Source organism: Lampetra fluviatilis, chromosome 4 (assembly GCF_964198595.1).
Source record: "Lampetra fluviatilis chromosome 4, kcLamFluv1.1, whole genome shotgun sequence".
Taxonomy (NCBI): domain Eukaryota; kingdom Metazoa; phylum Chordata; class Hyperoartia; order Petromyzontiformes; family Petromyzontidae; genus Lampetra; species Lampetra fluviatilis.
Genome location: NC_136278.1, coordinates 32422713 through 32447077, shown reverse-complemented (window position 1 = coordinate 32447077; position 24365 = coordinate 32422713). Strand labels below are relative to the sequence as shown.

The 24365-nt window shown below is 56.6% G+C and overlaps 2 protein-coding genes and 1 non-coding gene across 4 annotated transcripts; 1 reads left to right on the top strand and 2 right to left on the bottom strand.

Moving 5' to 3' along the window:
• Window positions 1-218: 218 nt before the first annotated feature.
• On the bottom strand, window positions 219-290 carry TRNAE-CUC (transfer RNA glutamic acid (anticodon CUC)). Its single transcript has one exon. It is a non-coding gene; the product is annotated as a tRNA-Glu (tRNA).
• Window positions 291-350: 60 nt separating this feature from the next.
• Window positions 351-8945, top strand: LOC144931369 (pancreatic progenitor cell differentiation and proliferation factor-like). Of its 2 annotated transcripts, XM_078855173.1 has the most exons (6): window positions 351-495; window positions 3345-3480; window positions 4081-4155; window positions 5715-5813; window positions 7137-7239; window positions 8104-8945. In XM_078855173.1, the coding sequence occupies exons 3-6, from the start codon at window positions 4104-4106 to the stop codon at window positions 8150-8152; spliced, it is 303 nt and encodes a 100-aa protein (XP_078711299.1). In that variant the 5' UTR covers window positions 351-495; window positions 3345-3480; window positions 4081-4103; the 3' UTR covers window positions 8153-8945. The 2 variants fall into 2 exon arrangements, with proteins under 2 accessions (XP_078711299.1, XP_078711298.1); XM_078855172.1 differs by lacking the exon at window positions 351-495 and having other exon boundaries at window positions 3182-3480.
• An 802-nt stretch (window positions 8946-9747) lies between these two features.
• On the bottom strand, window positions 9748-22019 carry LOC144931368 (uncharacterized). Its single transcript, XM_078855171.1, has 6 exons — window positions 21200-22019; window positions 15908-16042; window positions 14185-14366; window positions 11541-12911; window positions 11263-11400; window positions 9748-10968 (listed from the first exon to the last, which is right to left on the bottom strand). The coding sequence occupies exons 1-6, from the start codon at window positions 21412-21414 to the stop codon at window positions 10601-10603; spliced, it is 2409 nt and encodes an 802-aa protein (XP_078711297.1). The 5' UTR covers window positions 21415-22019; the 3' UTR covers window positions 9748-10600.
• Between the last annotated feature and the right edge of the window lie 2346 nt (window positions 22020-24365).

The following is a 24365-nucleotide window of genomic DNA, read 5'->3' as shown; positions in this document are numbered from 1 at the left end:
TCAGCATGACAACAACGACATGCACATCCCGTCTGAGGACGATCGCTTGTGCGGCGATCGAAACGTCGTGATCTACTATTACTTTTCTACGTGACTTTACCGAATAAAACAAAGAGTGTGGATTCCTGCAGTCACGAAAGCCTCAAATCAAGAATGCATACAACAGTTGCGTTTAAAATACGAAACAGTGAAAACAATTTGTGAGAATAAAAAAAATGTTCCCTGACCGGGAATCGAACCCGGGCCGCGGCGGTGAGAGCGCCGAATCCTAACCACTAGACCACCAGGGAAGCTGCTGCCACACCGCCAGCCGCCGCCCATGTCACTCAGCAGGTCGGTGCACTCGATTTTACTCTCAAGACGAGCTTTGTACGTGAAGAAGGGCCCTTACCCGAAACGTCGCTCATTATATATTCTTCCTTCAAGGCCACACAGATAGTGCCATTGGCGAGCGGATTGAGTTCATTTGTGCGAAACACGCATGACGTCACAAAGGTACAGGCGCAGACGACACTGCGGGTGGAAGCCTCCTCACACACCAAACACACACCGCTCTAGAGCTCTAGAGCGGTGTGTGTTTGGTCTCCTCTTCCACGCCGGCTGGCCAGGCTTTCTTGGCAAGAGGCGCCACTTGCCCTCATTCCCACCGTGACTGCGATCTACCCCTCACAGCGCTGCTGCTGCTGTTGCCCATCCAGGGATTTAAGAGACGCGCTCCATTGCTTTCATATGCCGCGCCTGGACATCGAATTATCGAACGCTGCACTGTAAACGGGGCGTGCAGATGCATGTCTGTGTATGTGTATATGTCTGTCACTCCGAATCAGTCGAGCGGCAATATCTTTTCATCGGTTGTGTAACACTGTGGAAGCTACCTGGTCTGTCGCTCCACACGAAGCTTCAGGTCTTCTCGGCCACAGTCATTCCCTCCCTTCTCTACGCTTGCGAAACGTGGACCCCCCTAATGGAGCATCTTCGCCGGTTAGAAACATTTAGGCTGGCCTCCCTACGATCCATCCTGGGTTTAACCAGGCTGGATTGTGTGAGGAGCTCACAAATCCTTGAAAGATCTGGACAGAGTCCCATCGGTGAGCTCCTCCGGCAGGCAAGGCTGCGTTGGCTGGGTCATGTAGCCCGCATGCCCAGCCACCGCATGCCTAAACAGCTTTTGTTCGGCAGGATCGAGGGGGCTAAACGGGCGCGGCACGGGCTAGAGAAGAGATGGAGTGATGTGGTACAGGAGGATGTGGAGCTGAGTGGACTTGTCGATGACTGGTACCAGCGGTGTCAAGATCGGCCTCTGTGGAGGAGGCTCGTGAAGGATGCTATTGGGCACTTGGAGGCAGTCGCCCTCCAACAACAACGGAGGGCGGAGGAACGACGCTCACAACAACGACCGGAGCGCCGGGTGGATAAAGCACAGCATGTTGGCACAGTAGGGGGCATAGGTGGTGCATCAACCAGTCATCTCAGTCAGTCGACCCGTGGCACCTGGGTCTGCCCCGTGACCTGCCAGCGGGCTTTCGACACTTCACGTGGCCTCAAGGTGCACATGGCCTGGCACAAGCGTCGTGGTGACGTCACCGCCACTTAGTGGCGAATGGCGGTTGCTGTTGTGTTGAGCCGTTATCGTGCGGAGGTAATTGCCGGAGGTGCGGGGCAAGGACACCACGCCATTGCAACAAGGCGGTAGCTCACCCGGTGAGCTCGAGAATGGTTCTCGAACTCGCCTTGTCCACACCGAGTCGTGCCACGAAGAGCGACAGAGCCACAGAGCGAGCGAGCGAGCGCCGCGGCACCAGCGGAGACAAAGGCGGCGGCGCTCTGGCGGTCTGGCGGCGCTACTGCGCCCTCTTGTGGACAGCACCACAACTCACAAGCACCACCAACCAGGCTGGACAGAATATTGACATCTAACACCTTTAAATATTAATACCTATAATATCTAACACCTATAAATATTGATATATAATGCCTATACATTTAATAATAGCTATAATATATAATGCCTATACATTTTAATAGCTATAATATATAATGCCTATACATTTTGATAATGTTATAATATATAATGCAAATGCATTTAATAGATATAATATATAATGCCTATACATTTTAATAATCGCTATAAATGCTCTGACATGTGCATGGTTGTTGTGCTGTTCGCCTTTTGGCGTTCTCTGGCCTGACACCGGTGAAACGAGGCCATGGTGGAGACGAATCAGTTTCAAAGACAAGACATCACATATTGGCAGAGCATGTTTGTTTGCATGGCTAGTGTAGATTTGATTCCTTACAAACTGTTTCTACTTGGTGTTTGAACATCTTAACACCCGTTTTATTGCCAGAAAGGGAAAAAACCTATTTTAATTTCCATACTTTGATACTGGCAAAAAAGGTCCCATGATAATATTCCAACCGGAACGAAATAGAAGATCAAAACGTTCGACTCCTTTTTCACAAATCCGTCCGTCTCTCCGCATGACAAAAAGGAAACGAAAGTGGCTCTGACACAACCGCTTGGGTGTGCACCACTACCAACGGCATAATCTGTAAATGATAAGACACGCTGATCATTCTTCATCATAACATTATGAATGATAACCTATGTCGTTAGGAAGGCAAAACAATTTGTCTGGAATCTAATCGCTATCCTGAATGGCGACAATTATTTATACGTTTGTACTACGCTTGTGTGCATGATGCGTAAACAAGGGTTTACGCATCATGCACACAAGCGTAGTACACAAACACACAACAGTCAAAGATCCCCCGTGTTGACTTAACAGAATGTGGGGCAAGTGTTGTTACCGAGCTATCGAGTGTCCAGGCCGTGTAACTGTACCGGGGCCCTGCGGTTGACAGGCGACGAATAAACACTCAGTAATTGATTGGAAATGTCTTCATACATAGAGGACCGCAGAACTTGTGGGGAGTCAATCTTTGGTGGCGCCGGCTGTGGCTCCTCCGCGACCGTGAGAGGTGTAATTCGTATGAACGACGGCTCGGTTAAACCAAAACTGAACACTGCCAAGATTACCATCACTAACAATAGGGGAGAGGAGGTGGAAATTGGCCACGGGCCCCATCTGATGCCTCACACAGGGGCCAATGTGAGCCACGCAACGCCACTGACTCCCACCCGCATTGTCATTGGTGGAGGCTGTGTGTGTGGGGGGGGAGCCACGATCACACCGTGGTGCTAACAGGGAGGTATAAATACTGCGGCTTGCCCCACGGGCATTTGTGGGGGAGAAAACTAGGAGTCAAATCGGCAGCGGTGCCCCGCTACAGAAATCAACTCAAGTTCGCTCAAAGTCTCTATCCCTGGCCTGGTCTCGCAGGTCAATGGGTCATCACAGTACATAGACTCGCACACGCAACCCGGCACTGGCTGAGTGAGATCCGCGGACATCGACATCTGTCTGCCGCACGAGGGTAACCATCACGGACAAGCAACCCGTACAGGCGGGTGCGAAGGTGGGTGATCATTCGTTCACTCACTCCGTCTCTCTCACTCTCTCGTTCGTCATCACCACTTCCCATCAGCGTGGGGGCCAAGGTGGTTATCGCGTACCGCGCTATAGAAAACACGGCGACCCGAGTTGAACGTGCGGCCAGGGCTGACAGCAGTGGCGAGGGTAATGGGGCCGTGGGGTAGAGGAAGTCCCCCGTATCCTCTCTCTCGATTTATATCAGCTCAAGCCTCCCGTAAACCACGTGACTTATGTGTGGTAACCCCCCCCCCCAACTCTGAACCCCTCCACTCTCCTCCCCCCGCCCACTGTGAAAACAGACGCCGCTTCGCCTCCTCCTCCGTGCAGCAGCAGCAGAGTCGAGGCCTTGACGCAGCCTCTCCCTCCTCCCTCTCCTCGTCTATCCTGACCCATCTGTGCCCCATCTTCCTCTGATCCCCCACTCTCTCTCCTTTCTTCTCTCTCCCGTTCCTTGCCCTCATCCACCCTTGGCTTCCCCTTCCCGTGGTGGTGGCGCTGACACGGGCACACGGTTGCTGGTGTAGATCTCAGTGGTGTTGTTGTTGTGGTCTTGTAACTCTGCTGTGTGTCTCGATTCCCGCAGAGCTGCACACCTTGACAACTACCATGGCTTCCATCCCGTCAGGATCGCTTCTGGCAAAGAAAGACTTCTACCGCAGTAAGAGTTTTGCGAGTTTTATTTAGCGGCACAGCTAAATGTAACGCATTGGTGCATTGTCAGCCGGGCTCTGGTGGCCACGCTGCACATGGCCTCGACCCCAGCACTGGTCAGGGTGTGGGCGATTTATTTAACAATTTATTTGCCACCCGTACGCCCAGCGCTTCGTGAAAGGTCCGACTAATTTTAGCGACGAGTCCCGAGACTGTGCCAAGCGCGCGCATCTCACGCACGGAATGTTCTGCCCGTTATATTTTGCAGGAATAGCAACCGCCCCACACACCTACCCGACATTGTAAGTAAGTCTCCATTTTCACGGGGCAACCTCAAGAAACTTTCCAACAGTCGCAAACGATTTCGTTCGCCACTTCCTTTGCGCCCGTCCAGCATAGGCCAGGTTCCCTCACCTCCCTCACTCCCTCCTCCACTGGGTTCCCTCCATCACCAGCAGGGCCAGCTACATCATCTCCTGCCTCCACTCCCTCCTCCACATTCGCAGCAGCAGCGCTCAATCTCTACTGACTTCTATGAGACACTTAGAGGCCTTCCTTAAAAGCCCACCCGTCGTGTCACATAGAGACCCATAGGACACGACAGTGAACCACTGTGGCCTGCGCTCCTCCAACGGAGGAGGAGAGGAATGGCAAAACTCCACGAACTCTGTCTGCTGAAGCCCTCTCGTCGTGGCCGGCAAGAGCAAACCTCGACATTGGCATCGAGCTCCTGCACCAGATTGCCGCTGTCAGCAGGCACAGGACAGGACAGGACTTGCAGCCCCCGAGATCGGTGGTTGCCATCCGGATGCTCTTCGCGGCCGTGGAACTTGGAGCCTTTGCGGAGACGACGAGTCAGAGTCGATTTCACTTGGGACAGGAACTCTTTGTGTGTTTACACGGCGCCGCTGAAACGTCTCAGTGCGCCTTACATCTACATCGCAATCATTACAATGTCCAGCTGTAAAGGTTACATGTTTAGCCTAGAGGACCCCTGTGGACAGATGTCTCTGTGGAGCACAAGATGAATGCAGTACGTCGCCTGCCAGTAGGGAGCGCGACGTTGCCATTGATTTTGATCATGGGACCTCCTTTTGCCGGTACCAAAATATGATAATAGGTTTTTCCCCTTTTTTCTGGCAACAAAACAGGTGTTAAGATGTTAAAATACTAAACTGAAACCTTTTACGAGGAATCATGTCTGCATTAACCATACTGCTTGTGGTCAGAATGCAAACAATAAACACACGCTGATAATATTAGCATTGTCCTTGAAACTGATTGGTCCACACCAACTTTCTTCTGAGCCTCGTCTCAAACGGTGTTAGACCAGAGGACGCCAAAAGGCATGGTCATTTATATGTACAAATGTGGACCTGTCTCCTGCACGCCATGGCCGACTCTTTCGAATGGCGTCACGGGATATTTCCCGTCCGCTATGAAGCAGACGGCTCGTATTGTGCACGATTTGCAGCATTGACCGGGGCGCCAGCGTTATCCCCATGACCCCGTGACCACATTGCTCCGTGACCTAATGGCCCCGTGACCCCTCCCCCCCTCTCACAGGGCGTCTCAGCTCCGTCTCGAGCGTGGCGTCGTCGTCGAGCGGGGCCGACGGGCCGTGGGACTGCGCCGATGTGGCACCGACCCAGCATCACCCCTCAGGTGCCGGGGAGACAGCAACACGGCGCCAGCCAATCACAGCCGAGCCTCGCGTCAGCGGCAGAGCTAGAACACTTCCCAAAGGGAGGAGTTGTGTGGAGGGGGGGAGGAAGGGGCGAAGTTCCAACTTATTTAAAGAGAGGAATTCAATTAACATGAATGTTGTTTAAAACTTCCCGCGGTAATTATCAGCGGAACACCAAATGTCGGGCTCCATCATCCCGCCACTGTCCCTCCTCTCGCTCGGTGCCACTGGCCCAGCGAGGTTGCCACGAGGTCGAACGACGTTCAGAGTTAGAATCTTTATTTTTCCTGGAGGAATCCGAAGAGCTATGAAGCTCTTATTCACACATGTCCAGTAGGCGCGGGTCAGCGAGTTACAACGGACGTTTGTGAGGTCTCCACAAACGCCATCGACGACTCAAAGAGACTTCTCGCACCGCGCGCTCTCTCAGTGGCACCGTGGCGATCAGCAAAGTGACAGCAGCAGCAGCTGCAGCAGCAGCAGCTGGCAGCCCGCCCGGGTCGCACACGAGGCCGCGCTGTCAAGTGCGCAGGCGGTGCAACTGCGCCGAGAACCCTGCACCCCCCTACGGGGCAGAGGGCCCCAGGCACCGAGCTGACGAAGAGGAGGGAGGATGTTTAATTAATTAATTAATTCCTTGCGCCAGGGCACATGCCAACAATGCTACCGCGCTCCTGGGTGTCACTGAAGGTCAGCTGGCTGGCGGAGCTCGAGGGCGGTCCGCAGTGGCCAAGAGATGGAATCTCCCTCGCCTGGCGGCGCGCAGGAGGCCGTCGGTTCGATCCAGGATCCCGACGATGCCTCGTGCATATTTTGCCTCCCTCCACATTTAGAATCAACACGCGTTTAGAGTGTTTGTCTTCGACTATAAAACCCCACGTGTGATAATGATGATGATGATAGCAAAACCCAAACAATAATACGAAACAAACTCATATTAAAACTACCTGCAAAAGTAGAAAATGTTATGGTGTACATTGCATTGTGGGAAGAGTTGTTCTTGTGTGAGCACGTGGCACAATCCACTAATAGCAGCAGCAGCAATCGTAGCAGCAGCAGCAATTCACTCTGGCCTCTGATAATTATCTATAATAAGAAGGACGGCTGCCACACACACACCTGTGTGATTGACCAAGGCGTTGGATTGTGTTTTTGTTTGTTCACTGTTTGTTTGTATTGCACCACTGCCAAGGCAGCAGCAGCAGCTGATGACGATGACGACGGCGGCGGTGCTGGTGTTGTGAGTTCACGGGGCGTCGGTGCGCGACCCTTCACCGCCCTGTCTCTGTCTCTGCACGCAGCACTCCCCACGTCGGAATCCGGTCACTGGTGGATCAGCTCCTTCCTGGGCAAAGCGGTCGGGTCGCAGAGCGTTAACCTGCCGCCCTGTCAGGCTGTACAGAAGTAAGCGAGACGAGAGACTGTCCGTAGCGCTTGTGCCAGGCTAGGTGCACCTTTTGGGTGTGGATTGGGGCGAAGATTCGCTGGTAGGAGGTCACGGGACGCTCCCAGGTGCTATGACTGGCGGATGTACCACCGGTACCTCCGCAGACAAAGACCCGCGGATAGCCTCAAACAGCATGTTAAGGCAAACGATGTTAGCTAGCACCTATGAAGGCCGGCACAGCACACGAGGGGGTTAGTGGCCAACGTCACGCCCAGCCGCCTTCGTCTCCCAAGTGGCGATGTTCACACACCACACCAGGCAATCGTTTGAGGCTGAGTCGACTTGGGGAGGGGGGCAAGTCCGGTTCAAATATTCGCCACTGCTTATCGTTCACAAGTGGGATTCGAACACACACACACAACTACATACACACACGTACATGCACATACAAACAAAGACACAGACACCCCGTATAGCCTTTAACAGACTGTTGGAGCAAGTGCTGTTAGCGAGCACCTGTGAAGGCCGGCACGACACAAGGGGGTGGGTGGCCAGCACCATGCCCGGCCGCCTTTGTCTCCCGCTCAGAGACGATAATCTGAACCGGTCCTAGCCTCCTCTAGGTCGACTCAGCCTCAAAATAAGTATCCTGGTGCGGTCTAAACATCGCCACTAGGGAGACAAAGGCGGCAGGGCGTGGTGCTGGCCACCCATCCCCTTGTGTGCCGTGGCGGCCTTCATAGGTGCTCGCTAACAGCACCTGCCCCAACAGTCTGTTAAGGCTACACGGGTATCTTTGTCTTGGTGTGTGCGCACTTGACCCAAGTGTCTGTGTTGAAGGCCACGTAGGGGTCACTGTCTCTACGTCTCTGCTATTTCAGGCTGAGTGAGGCGCTCGCAGCCCAGCAGGGCCAGCCAGCGCCCGTGTGAACGGCCAGGGCCGGAGAGGGAGGGGGGCAGTGGGACGAGCCATGCCCCCCACCCACGCCGCAACACCATCACACCGCAACACCACCACACCGCTATACCACCCACACCGCTACACTCACCATGCCGCTACACTCACCACGCCGCTACACTCACCATGCCACGGCTATACCACCCCGCTATACCACCCACACCGCTACGCTAACAGAACTGCTACACTCACCACGCCGCTCCTCTCACACCGCCAGCACCCAGCCACGGCGCTCGCCGGGCGGGGTGTGTGCGGTGCTCGTCATCGTCAGAGGGCCCCGGCTTCTCTGCCATCAGAATGAGCCTTGAGTTGACTGCACGGCGCGCAGGTGCCGTGGCCGACAGACTGACTCGCGGATTCCCGTACCACCGTCTCAAGTTGACTTTGTTGGAACCAGTTGAGAACTCAAAGAGAGCAGGCTGAGTCTAAATTTGCAAGAGGGACTCGGGTCCCCAAAAAGGCCGCGACCTTGACGACACGTTATATAACTCGCCAGCGATGAGCCGCGACGGCCATGATGGTCAGAGGCAGGGATCGCGGCTGCCCAGGAATGGCAGCAGCCACGTGCTGCGTCAGACAATGCCATTGTCAAGTTCTCCCTGTAGGCAGCTGGCACTTGGCGAGCAGAGGGCTCGTGTAGCAGCCCCAATATAGCAGAGGGCTCGTGTAGCCCCATAGTTAGAGAGCAGAGGGCGTGTGTCGCCCTGGAGATGACCCCGTCCCCTCTGCGCAGTAAATAAACCCCCGTGTGCTGTTTGTCTGCTGACACCGTCATGGCCTCCTGTGTGCATTCTTGGCTTAGTTACTGCATTTATAGTTTTACCTTCATAATTAACGCGTGAGTGTTAATGTGCGCACTGTATTATAGCGTGTGTCAAGGTCAATAAGTCATCGCGGCCAGTAGTGTCACTGGTGCCAACACATCTCGCCAATGCTACCAACAATTGCCCAAGCTCGGCGTTCCTCTACATATTGAGACATCGGCCATCGAGACGGAGCGAGTGGAGTCCACTTCGTTGTGCTGCCTTCTCGTGGCGAGCCAGGGCACGGCTCCCCCTCGACGCTCACGGGGAGTTTCACAAGATCCGTGTGTGATCCACCAACCCTCGCTGCTGCCTTCAAAGTGCTGGATCGCAGACAGCCACGTGCACCACAGCCACCACCGCCACTCGATAATACCCAATCATCAACCAATCCGCAAACCAATGAAGCAGCCATCTGTATGGGATGGGTGCGCTGGCCTCCTCCCACATGCAAACACTCGTGAATCGGCCGATAACACCTTAACAGAGGACCGCAGAGCTTGGAGCGGGGCTTGGCGCCGGCTCCTTCCCACTGCGTGGCTGCTTCTGCTGTTGCTTTCCCGCTCCTCGTCCGTGGTTCCTCCCCCTCATGGCGCTGCGAATCGTCCCCTCTCTCTCGACGAGAGCGAGGAGCGGATGCCGTGCGGCAGCGGCGCGCTGGCACGAGTTGACGTCATGTCTACCCTGATTACTGTCGACGTGGACGAAGAGTTGGAACTGAGATCGATCTCGAGACGAGTAGGAAATGCATCTTTATTCAACGCGGCATTCTTTTCTACGACGCTAGAATACCATCTCAATACAACACATCAGTGCAGCGTCTCTCTCTCTCTCTCTCGTGCACAGCAGCTGCTCACTCGCATGACGCGTTCTCCACCGCCACCCAACACCGCGTTTGATACAAACAGAGCTGTCCCTAGGGTATGGCCAGTCGGGGCGACCGCCCCGGGACGGCCCTGGGTATAAAATCCCGAACTGCCGAGTGTTGTTCATCACTCGCGATTCCTTGCAAAGATTCGCGGTTCGATTCCATCGGCCGCCCTGGTTATTACCACTGTGTAATATCCCTGATAATAATAATACTCCTACTATGCGCCGTCTGCTTAACTAACGTTTGACATTAAAGATCCCTTGACTACATTCGCAAGAAGTAGGCCAATATGCGCCCGTCCCAAATTTTCCAAGTTAGAGAATCACACGGCAGCAGTAACAGCAACAGTTACCATCGCCGCCGACTGGCAGCAGACTGATGCAGCAGCTCACTCTCGCGAATGGGACTCCACCCTGGTAGCTTGAGTTTTCATCTAGATACACAAGATCAACTTCAATAGCTATTGACCTGCATTGTGGTGGACGGCAGCGGTGAGTTCCATGAGCGGATCAATGCATCGATTATTTGATTCTTAAGTTCACGACGCGCGCGGGAGAAGCAATGCTTTATGGGTCCCGATGCGAGTATGTGGATCCCTGAGTGAGTGTGTTGGTTCCTACGTGAGTGTGGGATCCTACGTGAGTGTGTGGGTTCCTGCGTGAGTGTGTGGGTCCCTACGTGAGTGAGTGGGTTCCTACGTGAGTGTGTGAGAGATGGCTCGGCTCGGGGCGAGGGCTCGGCTCGTCTCAGGCGTCGGCCTCGTAGAGGAGCACGGCGCTGAATGTGGATCGCGCCTCGTCGCCGTGCGCCACCGCGCCGCCCGCGTTCTCCACGTACAGCGCCTGGCCCGCCTTGAGGCACACCACCAGCGAGGCGGAGGCCACCCCCGCCTCCCCGGGAGCCCAGGGTCCCACCGCTCGGCCACCCTCCTCCCCCGCCCCGCCCTCCTCGCCCGGAGACGCCGCCGCCTGTGCCGCCGCCGGCGCGGGCGAGCGCAGTCGCAGCAGCGGCTCCTCGGACACGGCGAGCAGCGCGTCCACGGGGACGCCGCGCGGCCCCCCGGACACCGTCACCGACACCAGGTAGCGGCCATCGAACGGCACTTGGAAGATCCCTGCGGTGAGAGGGGATGCGGGAGAGAGGAATGTGAGTGGTGGGGGGGGGGGGGGTCCGTGTGTTCGTCGACAGAAGCCGCTCGGTGTGCGTGCGGGGAGCTTCATGTCGGGGCGAGGGAAGGAACGGGAGATCGTCCCTGGCGGGGCGGGTGGCGGTGCGTGTGCGGCGGGTACGCACGCTTCACCTCACCGCACGCTACCGTGTCGGTCGACATCTACCCTGCTCGGCGGACTGTGGATGGCGAGTAGGGTCTCGGGACCCGTGCCCCCCCCTCGCGCCCCCACCCACTCACCGCTCTCGGGGTCGTAGTGGCCGCCGTCGTTGACGAGCACGCGGTCGAACTTGACGGTCTCGTGCTGGCCCGCGGGCCGCGTGAGCGCGGCCGAGAAGGCGGCGCAGTGCGGGTACGGGGGCCGCCCCTCGGGCAGCCCTGGAGACGCGGGGAGACAGGTGAGAGTTTGAGGTGGGTCAGGTAAGGAGAGAGACGCGCAGCATATGCCGTGCAGAAGGACCATTGCCCGACACGTCGCCTATTACACGGGCATCATTTTTTCAGAGCGGCGCGCTTACCAGCCGGCGTCTCAATCGGCAGCGGCCCGGTCTGCTCCTTGCGAGGGGGGGCTGCGGTGGCGGCCGCCCCCCGCACGCCGGCGCCCTGCAAAGCGCGCAGCTCGGCGCCGTGGGCCCCCACGGTGCCGTTGACCTCCAGCAGGCGGTCCCACAGCGCGGCCACGTGTTCCGTGAGGCCGTCGCGCAGGCCGCGCAGCCCCAGCGAGATGGAGTCGAGCTTGAGGCAGAAGGCCTCGCCGCCGCACGCTTCCCACGCCGGCTGCGCCGCCGCCGCCCCCGGGCACGACTCCCGGCACCGCCGCGCGTCCTCGGCCGCCGCGGACTCCACCCGCGCCACCTCTCCCTCCAGGCGGGCCGTCCTGACGTCGGCGGCGGTCGCGCGCTCGCCCAGCCGCGACACCTCGGCCCCTAGACGCGACACCTCGTCGCCCAGACGAGGCGTCGCGCCGTCGGCGAGCGGCGTGTCGGGCCGGACGGCGTCCGCCGCCCGTTCGGTGCCCTCGCCGCGCTCCGCCAGGCGGCGCGCGGCGCCCTCGAGGGCGTCGAGGCGCCGGGCCGCGCGCTCGGCCTCCGCGCGCCACGCGCCTTCCAGCTCGGCGCCGTCCCCTCCGCCGTCCGTCAGCTCGAGCTCCAGGCGGGACAGCCGCGCGTCCAGAGCCGCCAGTCGCCCCTCCAGCCCGGCGGCGGCGCCCGGCGCGCAGCACGGCGACGCGTCCACCCGGGACTCGACTTCCGCGAGCCGCTGCAGCAGCAGAGCGACGAGCGGCGGCTCCTCCTCGGGCCGCGCGACGGGCCGGGCCGCCGCGGCCTCCGCGGAGTCGTGGACGGATCGGAGCTCCTGGCGCAGCTCGCTCACCGTGGCGTTCGCGAGCAGCCGGAAGCGCCGGCTCTCGAGCCTCTCCTCCTCGAGCCGCCGCTCCAGGTGGAGGAGGCGCTCGGCGCACGCCTCCCCGCACGCCTCCCCGGCGCCCTCCTCGCCGATCCCGTTGAGCACGGCCCCGTGGATCCCGCGGGCCCCGTGGGCGGCGCCGGTGAGCACCGGCGCCGGACCGCCGCCGCCGCCGCCGCGCTCCCTCAACGCCGCCGCGACGACGGCGGCGCCGCCGCCCTCGGCGAGCTCCTCGATGCGGTGCCCGTGAGCGAACACGAGGCCCCGCAGCTCGTCCAGAGCGTCGCTCTTCCTCCTCAACGTTTCCTCCACCTCGTCCACCCTGCCCAGCGCCTCCCGGACGCCCCCGTCCCGCGGCGGCGACGGCCGCCCGTCCGCGTCGCCGAGCGAGGAGCCCAGTGCCTGGACGCTCGCCCCCAGCCGGGACAGCGCGTCCTCCACGCGCGCCACGCGCTCGCCCAGCGCGGCTCGCGGGAGCCCACCTGGCACGGCGAGCGCAGCAGCAGCACCACGCGCGAGTCGACTGCCGCATCTACCCCACGCTGTCGTGCGCTTCCTGACATCTGCCGCAAGACAGCGACACGGATCCCCCGTGTAGCCTCCAACAGACTTGTGGGACCGGAGCTGTTCGCGAGCAGCACCTATGGATGCCAGGATGGCGCACGAGCGGGTGCGGTGGCCAACACCACGCCCACCGGCGGAGCCAGTGGGGGGTGGGGTGGCACGTGCCCCCCCAATGATCCGATCGACATCACTAATTTCGATCGGATCATTGGGGTTTATCTATATATATAAAAGGGAAATGTATGAATATGTGTGTCTGTTCGAAATGTTTAGCATACTTCCCAACATGCAACAAACTTGAAATTTGGCATGTGGGTAGCTTCCAGACTGTACACAATACAAAAAGTATAACAATTGACTTTTGCATTTGGGGGGGGCGCAATAATGGGTATATTGTTTACGGCAAGTGAGCGGTGACGTCACATCTGTGATGTCACCCGCATGTGGCAGCGTCACACAGTGTGCCTGCTGACGTCACGCATCTCCCCCACACTCTCCGCGTAGGCCGTGTATTAATCCAAGGCAAGAATCCAAGTCTCAGGCGAAGCCGAGTAGAAAAGCTATTTAGTAATAAATCGGCATTTTGCGACCCCCACTGCCACTGTATAGCATATTATTACGTGTCAGGGACTCTATGAGATGATAGGACAATAGTCTGAGTCCATAATTGGCAATAAGTAACGGCAAAGCGGTTATAAGTGACTCAGAGAATTGTGCGCAGTTGCGTATACAGCACACGACTTCCCTGAAGGCATTTACCTTCAGCGAGCGCGATGCCGATCACACAACGCGGTTCGAATTCGACCCTCGATCGATAGTTGCGCCATCGGCGCACACGCGTCGAATAAAAAGCAAGGGACAAGTCCTTATGTACTAACAAGTCCTTACTAACAACTCCTATGATTTTCATTGCTGGAGGGGTTGCCCCCCTACCTGAAAATCCTCGTTCCGCCATTGACCACGCCCGGCCACCTTTGTCTCTCCAGTGCTGATGTTTACACACAGCAGGTACTCATTTATTCGTGACCAAACATCTCCAATGTTGCAGTATCCTCGTGAAAATCAGAGCGGTTTGTGACAGCTTCCAGGCCTGCGTGAAGATAATGATGGTGACGGTGGTGATGATGGTGGTGATGATGACGGTGATGATGACGGTGGTGATGATGGTGGTGATGTCGCCACCGCCGTTACCGTGTCCGTTGACGCGGTGTGGCCGCCCCGGTGTGGCCGCCCCGGTGGGCGAGGGGCGGCCACTGTGGCCCGAGGCTGCGACCTCGCAGTCTGACCCCGAGAATCCCGGGCAGCAGCTCCACTTGAGCTCCGTCACGCTCTTGTACCCCACCTTGTACACGGGCGAGAGGTACGCGCGGTACCTGCCCCGGGGCCACGCACGCACGCAGAGATAAAGCTCTCCCGTATAGCCTTTAACATGCTGTTGGGGCAAGTGTCGTGAGCGAGCAGCGCCTATGTAGGCCGGCGTGGCGAACCTACTCGGGGCGTGGTGTGGTCAGCAGCATCACGCCCGGCCGCATTTGTCTCTCCCCGGCGGTGATGCTCACACAACGTACCGGATACCCGTCTCAGGTAGAGGCGAACTCGGGGAGGCCACCGGGACCGGCCGGGCTGAATAGTTGGTCACTGATTTGGACCGTGAACTCGAGGGGTCGGGCCGCGCCCACTCCCGCTGCCCACCATTACGGGTGGCACGGGCACTCAGGCCAGAGGGGTCACGAGGTGTGGGGAGGGAGCGAGACGTGGGGGTGGATTTGGGCAGGGGGACCCCCCCCCACCACCACCGCAGCTTATTCATTGCACCCGGGGCCCGTGACAGCCACGTCCCGACACTGCGCTGGCGCTGCCCGCCCGCGTGGTCCGTGGGGGCCCCTCGCCCCCCGCCCCTCCCCCCGCGCTAATGAGCGCGTGGAATGCACGCGCGTTGACAGGGAGCAGGGATGGAGCCAGAGGGAGCCGTCACCCCAGATGAACCACCGAAGCCCGGAGATGTCATGGAGGTTGTTAATTTTGTAACGAAACAATTGCTGAGCACACGGCCCAAAGGCCTGGCCGCCAGCAACAAACATCACGATTATGAAAGTCGTAAAAGAGCGTTGAACAGGTATGATTTAGTTGAGCGAGGTTCATGGCGTTATTATTATTATCAGTATGAAAGCTTGTGGAAAGAGACCGTGTGAGAGAATTGCCATGGAATAGAAATGAAAGAAGTATGTTTCCGCCTCCTTTGCTTCTCTGTGTCTCCACAGAAGAAGACGACGGCGCGCTGCTGCCACACATCCCATCAGCCACGCGGCCTTCTAGGAGGCGATACTCTCAGCAGCGTTGGCTCAACGCGAGCAAACACTCGCTTCCACATGCAGTGTCTCATCAGCAGTGAGGCTCGCTTCAACCAACGCTGGTGACCTCCCAGGTGTCAATAGGCGCAGTGAGACGTGGGTCCTGGCTCGACACAAAACTCTGCAGTACGCAACGCGACAATAACAACACGAGAAAAAGGTACCCCGTATAGCCTTGACTGACTTTTGTGGAAAGTGCTGTGAGCGAGCACCTATGAAGACGGCACACGAGGGGGTGTACCGCCTTTGTATCCCCAGTGGCGATGTTTACACACCGCAGCAGGTACTCTTTTGAGGCTGAGTCGACCTGGGGAAGGCCCAGTACCGGTTCAGATAATCGTCACTGGTGTTGGCGGCCGTAAACGGGAATCGAAATCGGTTCGCCGGGTTCGCAGCGCAACTCGCTAACCGCTGCGCCACCGCTCCTCACTAACAACACAACACACACAGGTAGACAACCCATCCCCGGACCGCCACTGGATGTCAATTCCCAAACTGCCCGGGTCGACCCCGCCGGGACAGGTGGCAGCCCACGTGGTGTGTGGCGCTGCGGCTCGACTCACAGGTAGGTGGTGCGGCCGCCCGGGCAGTTGTCCTGGCCCCAGCGGCAGCGCTGAGGCTCGGCCCGCACGTGCGAGTGCGAGCCGTTGAGCACGGCGCACGAGACGTTTCGCGTCACGTGCCGCGCGCACCAGTTCCTGCGTGGTGGCAGTGGGGGTAGTGGGGATTGTAGTGGGTACGGTGGGGATGGTGGTGGTCGGGATGGTGGTGGAGATGGTGGCGATGGTGATGGTCGGGATGATGGTGGTGGTGAGGATGGTTTTAGTGGTGGAGATGGTGGTGGTGGTAGTGATAGCGGGGATTGTGGTGGTGGGGATAGTGGGGGTGATGGTGGTGATGATGGTGGTGGTGGGAAGGAGCACGGGGTGTGGAGAGGAGGGAGGGATAGATTTGAGTTGTGGAAGGACAGGGATAGGGAGAGAGACATTGGTTATCGAAGAGTCCACGGTTCTGGTTGATACTGGTTGTTGTTGGCGTCATTCCACTGCTGCTGGATGATGATGATGATGTGCCCATGCTGTCGTGGCCACGAGAGTTCTTAACCAAACCTCACCACGCTGGCTGCCCGTGCGAGTTAGTGAACGAGGGGTGACCAAAAATGGGTCGGATATCGTTCGTCACATGGCGCACTCACCGTTTGCACCACCGTTTCCTCCAACACTTATGAAAAAGCAATAACACATGCGTATGTGTGTGTGTATGTGTGTGCGAATGTGTGGGTGTCCGTGTGTGGGTGTACGTGTGCGCGTGTGTGGGTGGACGTGTGTGAGTGTGCGTGTGCTCTAAGCAGAGCCTAATAAAAAGTGCCGGCAGGAATCTGCGCACTTCCCCGTCTCAACAAAACGCTGTTTTTCATCTCTCGTGACGGGCGACCGCGCGCGTAGAGAGGTCAAGAACACGCCCTGAACAACGCTCTTGGGTGGCGCAGTGGTAACACTCGAGCCTCACAAAAGAGAACACCTGGGTTCGATTCCAAACTCGGGCGCCCTGTCTGTGTAGAATTCGGATGTTCTCCCCCTGTTCTGCAGGCTGTCCGGCCATGCGGTCCGTGGTTTATATCCCAACGGCGATCTTTGTCGGGTGGTTGTGGTCGCGGCTACGCTGCACGTGGCTGCGTGTAATCCAGCACTTTGAAGGCAGCAGCGAGGGTTGGTGGATCACCACACATATGGCTGTGAAACTCCCTTCCTAGGCCAACCCATGGGCTTGTAATTACGAACACGTTGCATTGGCGCATCCACAAAACACAATGGTTCCACGCCGGGTCCAACCACGAACATCTGCTGGACTATATAAATACGGACCAGCGCATGCGGGCCCATGTCCTTGACACCAGGACCTACCGTGGAGCTGATCTGCCCACTGACCATCGACTTGTCATCTGTAAGATGCGCCTGTCATTATTCCACTGCGGTGGTGGGTGTCCATCTAGGACCCCATTCACACCCACAGTGCCCTGGTCTCAGCTAGCTGAGGATAGTTGCAAGCAGGAATTTCAACATCACTTGCAGCTGGAGTTGGCATCCCCCCCTCCTTCCGATGCTAAGGGAAAATGGGTGAGGTCCAGGACTGTGGCATCTTTGAACCCATCTACGTGACTTTACTGAAAGACCCAAAGAATATCGGCACGACGTGGGCTGGAGAAGAGATGGACTGATGCGGTATAGGAGGATGTGGAGCTGAATTGACTTGCCGACGACCGGTACCAGTGGTGTCAAGATCGGCCTCTGTGGAGAAGGCTCGTGAAGGACGCTAATGGGCAGTTGGAGGCAGTCGCCCTCCAGTAACAACGGAGGGCGGAGGAGCGACGCTCACAACAACGAGCAGAGCGCCGGGTGTCTAAAATATAGCAAGTTGGCACAGTAGGGGGTGCAGGTGGTACATCTACCAGTCATCTCAGTCAGTCCACCAATGGCACCCGCTGGGTCTGTCCCGAGACCTCCTATCAGCGAGCCTTCGACACTCACGTGGCCTCAAAGTGAACCTGGCCTGGCACAGGCGCCGTGGTGACGTCCCCTTCACGTCGTGGCGAATGGCGGCGGGTGTAGGTATATCCTGACTCGCCAGGAGATGGCGGTACAGCTGAGCTCGGAATAATAATCATCTGTCCCTTCTGTGTGGGGCAGTGTCGCCCCCTCGCGCAAGGCGTGGATTTTCTCCGGGCGCTCCAATTTCCTCCCACAGGTATAAATACAGTATTCATTAATTGGCTGAAACCGCATGAATATACATAGAGGACCGCAGAGCTTGGGGGGCAATTGTTGGTGTCGCCGTCTCGTCACTGCGCTGCCGCTGCCCCCTCGCCCCCTCGCCCCGAGAGCGATGATTGGGTGCCGCGTGTGGGCGGCGGTTGCAGTGGTACGAGTTTACATCGTAATTCTACGTCTAACACTTAAATATAAACATCTCAACACATTCATTCATAGCACTGTGGCCTGAAAAGGAGAAAATATAAAATAGGCGACGTTTCGGGCAATGACCCTTATCCATAGCGCATAACTGATTATGGACTATTGCCCGAAACGTCGCATTATATATATGTGTGGCCAAAGTACTATGTTGTTGTTGCTGTTGTTGTTACTGATGAGTGTAGAGATGTTTTGGTTGTTGCTTGTGCCCGTGCACCGATGCTAGCGCAGCAGTAGCATCACCAGGAAACTGGTTTCGCTCTCAACGCGCGCGCGCGTGCACGTGGCGAGGACGTGGTTGCTCGGTACGCCTCCCTGGACACCGTTGCAAACGAGATGTTCCTTCTCAAGGGGTTGCGGACACGTTTCACTTGCCCCAACAGCGTTCGTAGGCTACACAGGGGATCTTTGTCCTTGTAACTGTGAGGACACCCTGAAAGCTTCCTTGAAGAGCTTTGGATTCGACCTTAAAAGCTGGGAATCCCTAGCACAGGACCGACCTGCCTGGAGAAGAAAAGTACAGGATGGTGCAGTCCTCTGTGAGAGTAGGAGACGCTCCTGTGCTATCTTGAAGAGGCAGCAGCGCAAATCTACCAAGGAAGGACGTGTGGCTGCACCTCAGAGCTCTGCATCCTCCCTGACCTGTCCAGTGTGCCACAGGGAATTCCGGGCTCGGATTGGCCTCTTCAGCCATTTTCGCACTCATCAAAACCCAACATAATGACAAACGTGCCTTGGTCATCATCAACTTTGATGGACGAACAAGAAGAAGAACTGTGAGGATCTGACGGAGTCTCGCTGGTATTGCCGGGCACTCAGATTATGTGTCTCGAGATGAGAGGTCAACCTTCTCATCAGCCATGATCAGCGCTATTATTTATGTATTTACCAGATAAGGCAAACTGCGCTGTAGAGAATATTTTTGACGCGACCTGGCCACAAATTATAGCTCAGCGAAGTGGCTGTATTACGTGGAAATTCATAGCATCCGCCAAATGCTCTGAAAGCGTAATGTTGATTCGAAATGTGGAGGGAAAACCGGAGGACTCGGAAAAAGATCTACGCGACCACGGGGAGAGAGAGAACACGAAAACTCCAAATATACAGCAGTCAGGATCGAACCCACGACCAGGCGAACACGTCTCGCCACGTCTCACGACTTTGCGGTAGAACAATCCACCTAGCACCTGCACACGATCCGATTCCATGGCTCCATCTCCTCCGCAGTGGCCGTCCTCTCGGTCGCGTTCCATGCTGTGGCTGCCACTCCGTGATTATTCTCGACCATCGGGTCCGGCCCCAACCCCTCTTTACTTCCCTGAACAGATTGAAGGATGACGTCTTGAACGTGCGTTCGTCCTCCAATGCGCGTCTTCCTCTCTGTCTCGCGGACAGGGTCAGCTCCCGCACGGCTTCCCTGGTGCTCGTTGCCATTAGCAATTATAACCCTAATTACAACCTGTGCCTCCACGTGTTATTGAAAGGTGTGTTTTAATCCGCCAGGCCATTGGTCTATTCTAGGTTAACGTGATTAAGGCATTTGTTGAATCGGCCGAACTCTGTACCGGTTTCGACCTGCTGGTTCTCACCAGCAGTGTCAGGCTGTCGGGCTACCAGGTGTCGTTGCAAGAGCACGTCGCATAGACCATGGGACGCCATTCGACGCACAGAGCGATATTGTATCCACGCTCATGCGTTGATGACAGCAAATTGGTCTCACGCCTCCCGTAAACCACGTGACTTCCATGTGGCCACCCCCTCTCGGAACCCCTCCCCTCTCCCCGCCCACTGTGAAAACAGACGCCGCTCCTCCCCCGTGCAGCTCCCTGTTGCTCGCTCCTTCATTCTCTCCCCCCCACCACCCCTATCATCATCATCATCACTAACCTCTCTTCATCCCACACATCTTGGCCCGGTCATTCCTTCCCCTCCTCCTCCTCTTCCTGCACCGCTGTTCCTCATCCTCCTGCTTTAGGACTCGGGCACCATAGCTATTGTACAGGTGGGTGATCCAGCACGAACCGCACGTGTCGTGTGAACAAGTTGTGTTGCTAAGCGGGACGAGCTCGATTGTAACTCGACCGCATTCATCCGAAGCGTTATTTCCCAAACACACAAACCAGAGCAACAATGGATATTTGCCAATACACAAACGCGTTTCCCCCCGACGGCGATCTGTCAGCTTCTGTACTACGACGGCTCCACCAATTCAATGCTTCCGAAGACAACCGCGGCGTGGTGCTGCGTTGCACAGTCCGTGCGTGTTGCATGATTTGTCTCAATCAATAAAACGACAGCAAGCAGCGCGGTCACGGCGTGTCGCGATCCCGATCGCCAGCCACGATCGATCCACTGCTAGACGATGAAGCCCTCGCCAACAACACACGCAGCTGCTGCGCGTGAAACAATTGCATCGCTCCGTCTCCGCGGTGGACATCCTCTAGGTCGAGTTCCCTCCTTGGGCTGCCACTCCGTCGTTAGTCTCGACCACACCTCCCAAAGCCGTCGGCACCTCTCACGCCCTTGTTGTACATTCACTGGTTACGAACGTCGCCAACCGGTAATTGTTTTGCCGTGGAATCTTGGCGAGAAGAGGCGCCCACACTTCCCCCCACCACGCGCCACCTGCTGATCGACTGTCGCTGTGCTTCATAGCTCATCGGATTCCTCCAGCATGAATACATGTTCTGATTCTGGATAGAGTCGGTTAGGGCCATTACACAACAACAACAACACAAACTTCCATTGCTTCAACTGCCGCTCCGGGAGAGGGACTCGAAGCACGGCTCGTCTTGAGTTGGCGGAGCGCAGCCACCGCACATCGCGACTCGCCGCCCGCAGCCCCCAAACCGCGATCACCACTCGCCCGCTCGCCCGCTCGCTCACCTGCCTCTACCCCTGCCGCCGCTGCTGCTGCTGCCCGCTCCGTGGCCGTGCGCGCCTCCGTAGAGGCTGTACGAAGCCCGGTGGTGGCGCGGCACGGGGGCCGCCGCCGCCGGCCCCGACCCGGCCTGAAAGAGCCCAAGGCACCCCCCCGAGAGGTACAGGGACGAGACGAGGAAGAGGAGGAGGACGGGGGACGCGGCAGCTCCGGACATCATTGCCACGAGAAAGAAGAGGCAGCGCCACGTCCTTCATGCGCTGGACACTTGGTGTTTAGGAGCGAGTTGGATCTTCTCCGAGTGTCTACACACGAGGGAACGGCAGTCTGCGTGTCTTTGTCGACCTTTGTCTTGCCTTAATAGGTGCTCACTAATAGCACTCGCCCCAACAGTCTTGCCCGGCCATAGGGAGCGGAGTCTCACTCCTTGTGTCACCAACTTCCAAATTAAGTCGCTTTCAATCCGCCTTGCACCTGTTTATATAAAAAATGTACAACAAGAAAATAACGTTAACGAGGCCTGCCTGATACGAGCATCGATTTGTCCGAGAACTCCTTCGCCGATGGGCGCGAGCGAGCGCCGCTGGCCACGGTATTTGTCGCGCGCCTCCACCCTGAAGCCGCCGCCCCCTCGACCATCGCGGGCACGCGGCGCCCGGCGAGTCGCCCCCCGCCCGTGCGCTCCCTCGCCAGGTAGAGGGGCCCCCACGGCTGACGTAGCCGCTACCGCGTCCGTCCGTCCGTCTCCTTCCTCCCCCGCGATGCCTGCAAACTCCCACTGTGAGTTCAGAGAGAGGGGGGCAAAAGGGAGGAGGAGGGTGGATGGAGGCCAGGAGGTTGGGGGGAGGGGAGTTTTTGTTGAATGATTTGGGGGCGGAGACGAGGTGACACTTTCACGAGGGCGGAGGGGACAGGGATGGAGGGGGTGGTTGGGTGAGTGAGCGGTTGCGATGATGGGTCGATTAGTGAGTGGTTGGGTAGCTGAGTTAGTGGTTGAGTAGATGAGTGAGTGGTTGGGTAGATGAATGAGTGGTTGAATAGATGAGTGAGTGGTTGAGTCGGTGAGTGAGTGGTTGAGTAGATGAGTGAGTGATTGGGTAGATGAATGAGTGGTTGAGTAGATGAGTGAGTGGTTGAGTAGATGAGTGAGTGGTTGGGTAGATGAGTGAGTGGTTGAGTAGATGAGTGAGTGGTTGAGTAGATGAGTGAGTGGTTGAGTAGATGAGTGAGTGGTTGGGTAGCTGAGTGAGTGGTTGAGTAGATGAGTGAGTGGTTGGGTAGATGAATGAGTGGTTGAATAGATGATTGAGTGGTTGAGTCGGTGAGTGAGTGGTTGAGTAGATGAGTGAGTGATTGGGTAGATGAATGAGTGGTTGAGTAGATGAGTGAGTGGTTGAGTAGATGAGTGAGTGGTTGGGTAGATGAGTGAGTGGTTGAGTAGATGAGTGAGTGGTTGAGTAGATGAGTGAGTGGTTGAGTAGATGAGTGAGTGGTTGGGTAGCTGAGTGAGTGGTTGAGTAGATGAGTGAGTGGTTGAGTAGATGAGTGAGTGGTTGGGTAGCTGATTGAGTGGTTGGGTAGCTGAGTGAGTGGTTGGGTAGCTGAGTGAGTGGTTGAGTAGATGAGTGAGTGGTTGGGTAGCTGATTGAGTGGTTGGGTAGCTGAGTGAGTGGTTGGGTAGCTGAGTGAGTGGTTGAGTAGATGAGTGAGTGGTTGAGTAGATGAGTGAGTGGTTGAGTAGATGAGTGAGTGGTTGAGTCGGTGAGTGAGTGGTTGAGTAGATGAGTGAGTGGTTGAGTAGATGAGTGATTGGTTGAGTAGATGAGTGAGTGGTTGAGTCGGTGAGTGAGTGGTTGGGTAGATGAGTGAGTGGTTGAATAGATGAGTGAGTGGTTGAGTCGGTGAGTGAGTGGTTGAATAGATGAGTGAGTGGTTGAGTAGATGAGTGAGTGGTTGGGTAGATGAGTGAGTGGTTGAGTAGATGAGTGAGTGGTTGAGTAGATGAGTGAGTGGTTGGGTAGATGAGTGAGTGGTTGAGTAGATGAGTGAGTGGTTGAGTAGATGAGTGAGTGGTTGAGTAGATGAGTGAGTGGTTGGGTAGCTGAGTGAGTGGTTGAGTAGATGAGTGAGTGGTTGAGTAGATGAGTGAGTGGTTGGGTAGCTGATTGAGTGGTTGGGTAGCTGAGTGAGTGGTTGGGTAGCTGAGTGAGTGGTTGAGTAGATGAGTGAGTGGTTGAGTAGATGAGTGAGTGGTTGAGTAGATGAGTGAGTGGTTGAGTCGGTGAGTGAGTGGTTGAGTAGATGAGTGAGTGGTTGAGTAGATGAGTGATTGGTTGAGTAGATGAGTGAGTGGTTGAGTCGGTGAGTGAGTGGTTGGGTAGATGAGTGAGTGGTTGAATAGATGAGTGAGTGGTTGAGTCGGTGAGTGAGTGGTTGAGTAGATGAGTGAGTGGTTGAGTAGATGAGTGAGTGGTTGATTAGATGAGTGAGTGGTTGAGTCGGTGAGTGAGTGGTTGAGTAGATGAGTGAGTGGTTGGGTCGGTGACAGGCTCAGTAAGTGATTGGGATGATGGTTCAATGAGTGGCTGGTTGGGTTGGTGGAGGAGTCATTGAGTGTTTGGTTGAGTGAGCGAGTGGTTGGGATGATGGGTCTATGAGTAAATGATTGGGCACAAGTGAACGTTTGTGTGAATGGTTGTGTATATGACTGGGTGGTTGTGTGAGTGTATTATTAGGTGAGTAGTCCAGTGGATAGTTGGATGAGTGGGTGAGACTTTAGGTAGCTTAGTGAATGAGTGGTCGGGTGGGTCAGTGAGTGGTTAGGAGATTGGACGAGTGAGTTGGTAAGAGGTGGGAATGGTGGTTGGTAATTAATGAGAAAATAAGCGGGCGATTGAGTGGTCAGGTGAGTGAGTGGCTGAGTGAATGGTTGAGTGAGTGATTGAATGGGTGGTTGAGTGGATGGTTGAGTGAGTGGTTGAGTGTATGGTTGAGTGGGTGGTTGAGTGGGTGGTTTAGTGGGTGGTTGAGTGGGCGGTTGAGTGAGTGGTCGATGGAGGGTTAGCAAGGAGTGACTGCGCCAAGCCCGAGCCGTTGTCACGTCTCAACTCGCCTCGTGGTATCGGTCCGGTCGAGTGAGATGACTGCTCACTCACATTACCTCTCTATCCC

Bases quoted from the DNA above. Each gene is read 5' to 3' on its own strand.
- LOC144931369 (XM_078855173.1), top strand. From the start codon at position 4,104: ATGGCTTCCATCCCGTCAGGATCGCTTCTGGCAAAGAAAGACTTCTAC. The intron at 4,156-5,714 runs GTAAGAGTTTTG...CCCCTCTCACAG, and splicing joins AAAGAAAGACTTCTACCGCA to GGCGTCTCAGCTCCGTCTCG. The intron at 5,814-7,136 runs GTGCCGGGGAGA...CTCTGCACGCAG, and splicing joins GACCCAGCATCACCCCTCAG to CACTCCCCACGTCGGAATCC.
- LOC144931368 (XM_078855171.1), bottom strand. From the start codon at position 21,414: ATGATGTCCGGAGCTGCCGCGTCCCCCGTCCTCCTCCTCTTCCTCGTC. The intron at 11,401-11,540 runs GTAAGCGCGCCG...CCGCGTCTCCAG, and splicing joins GCCGATTGAGACGCCGGCTG to GGCTGCCCGAGGGGCGGCCC. The intron at 10,969-11,262 runs GTGAGTGGGTGG...CTCTCACCGCAG, and splicing joins CCACTACGACCCCGAGAGCG to GGATCTTCCAAGTGCCGTTC.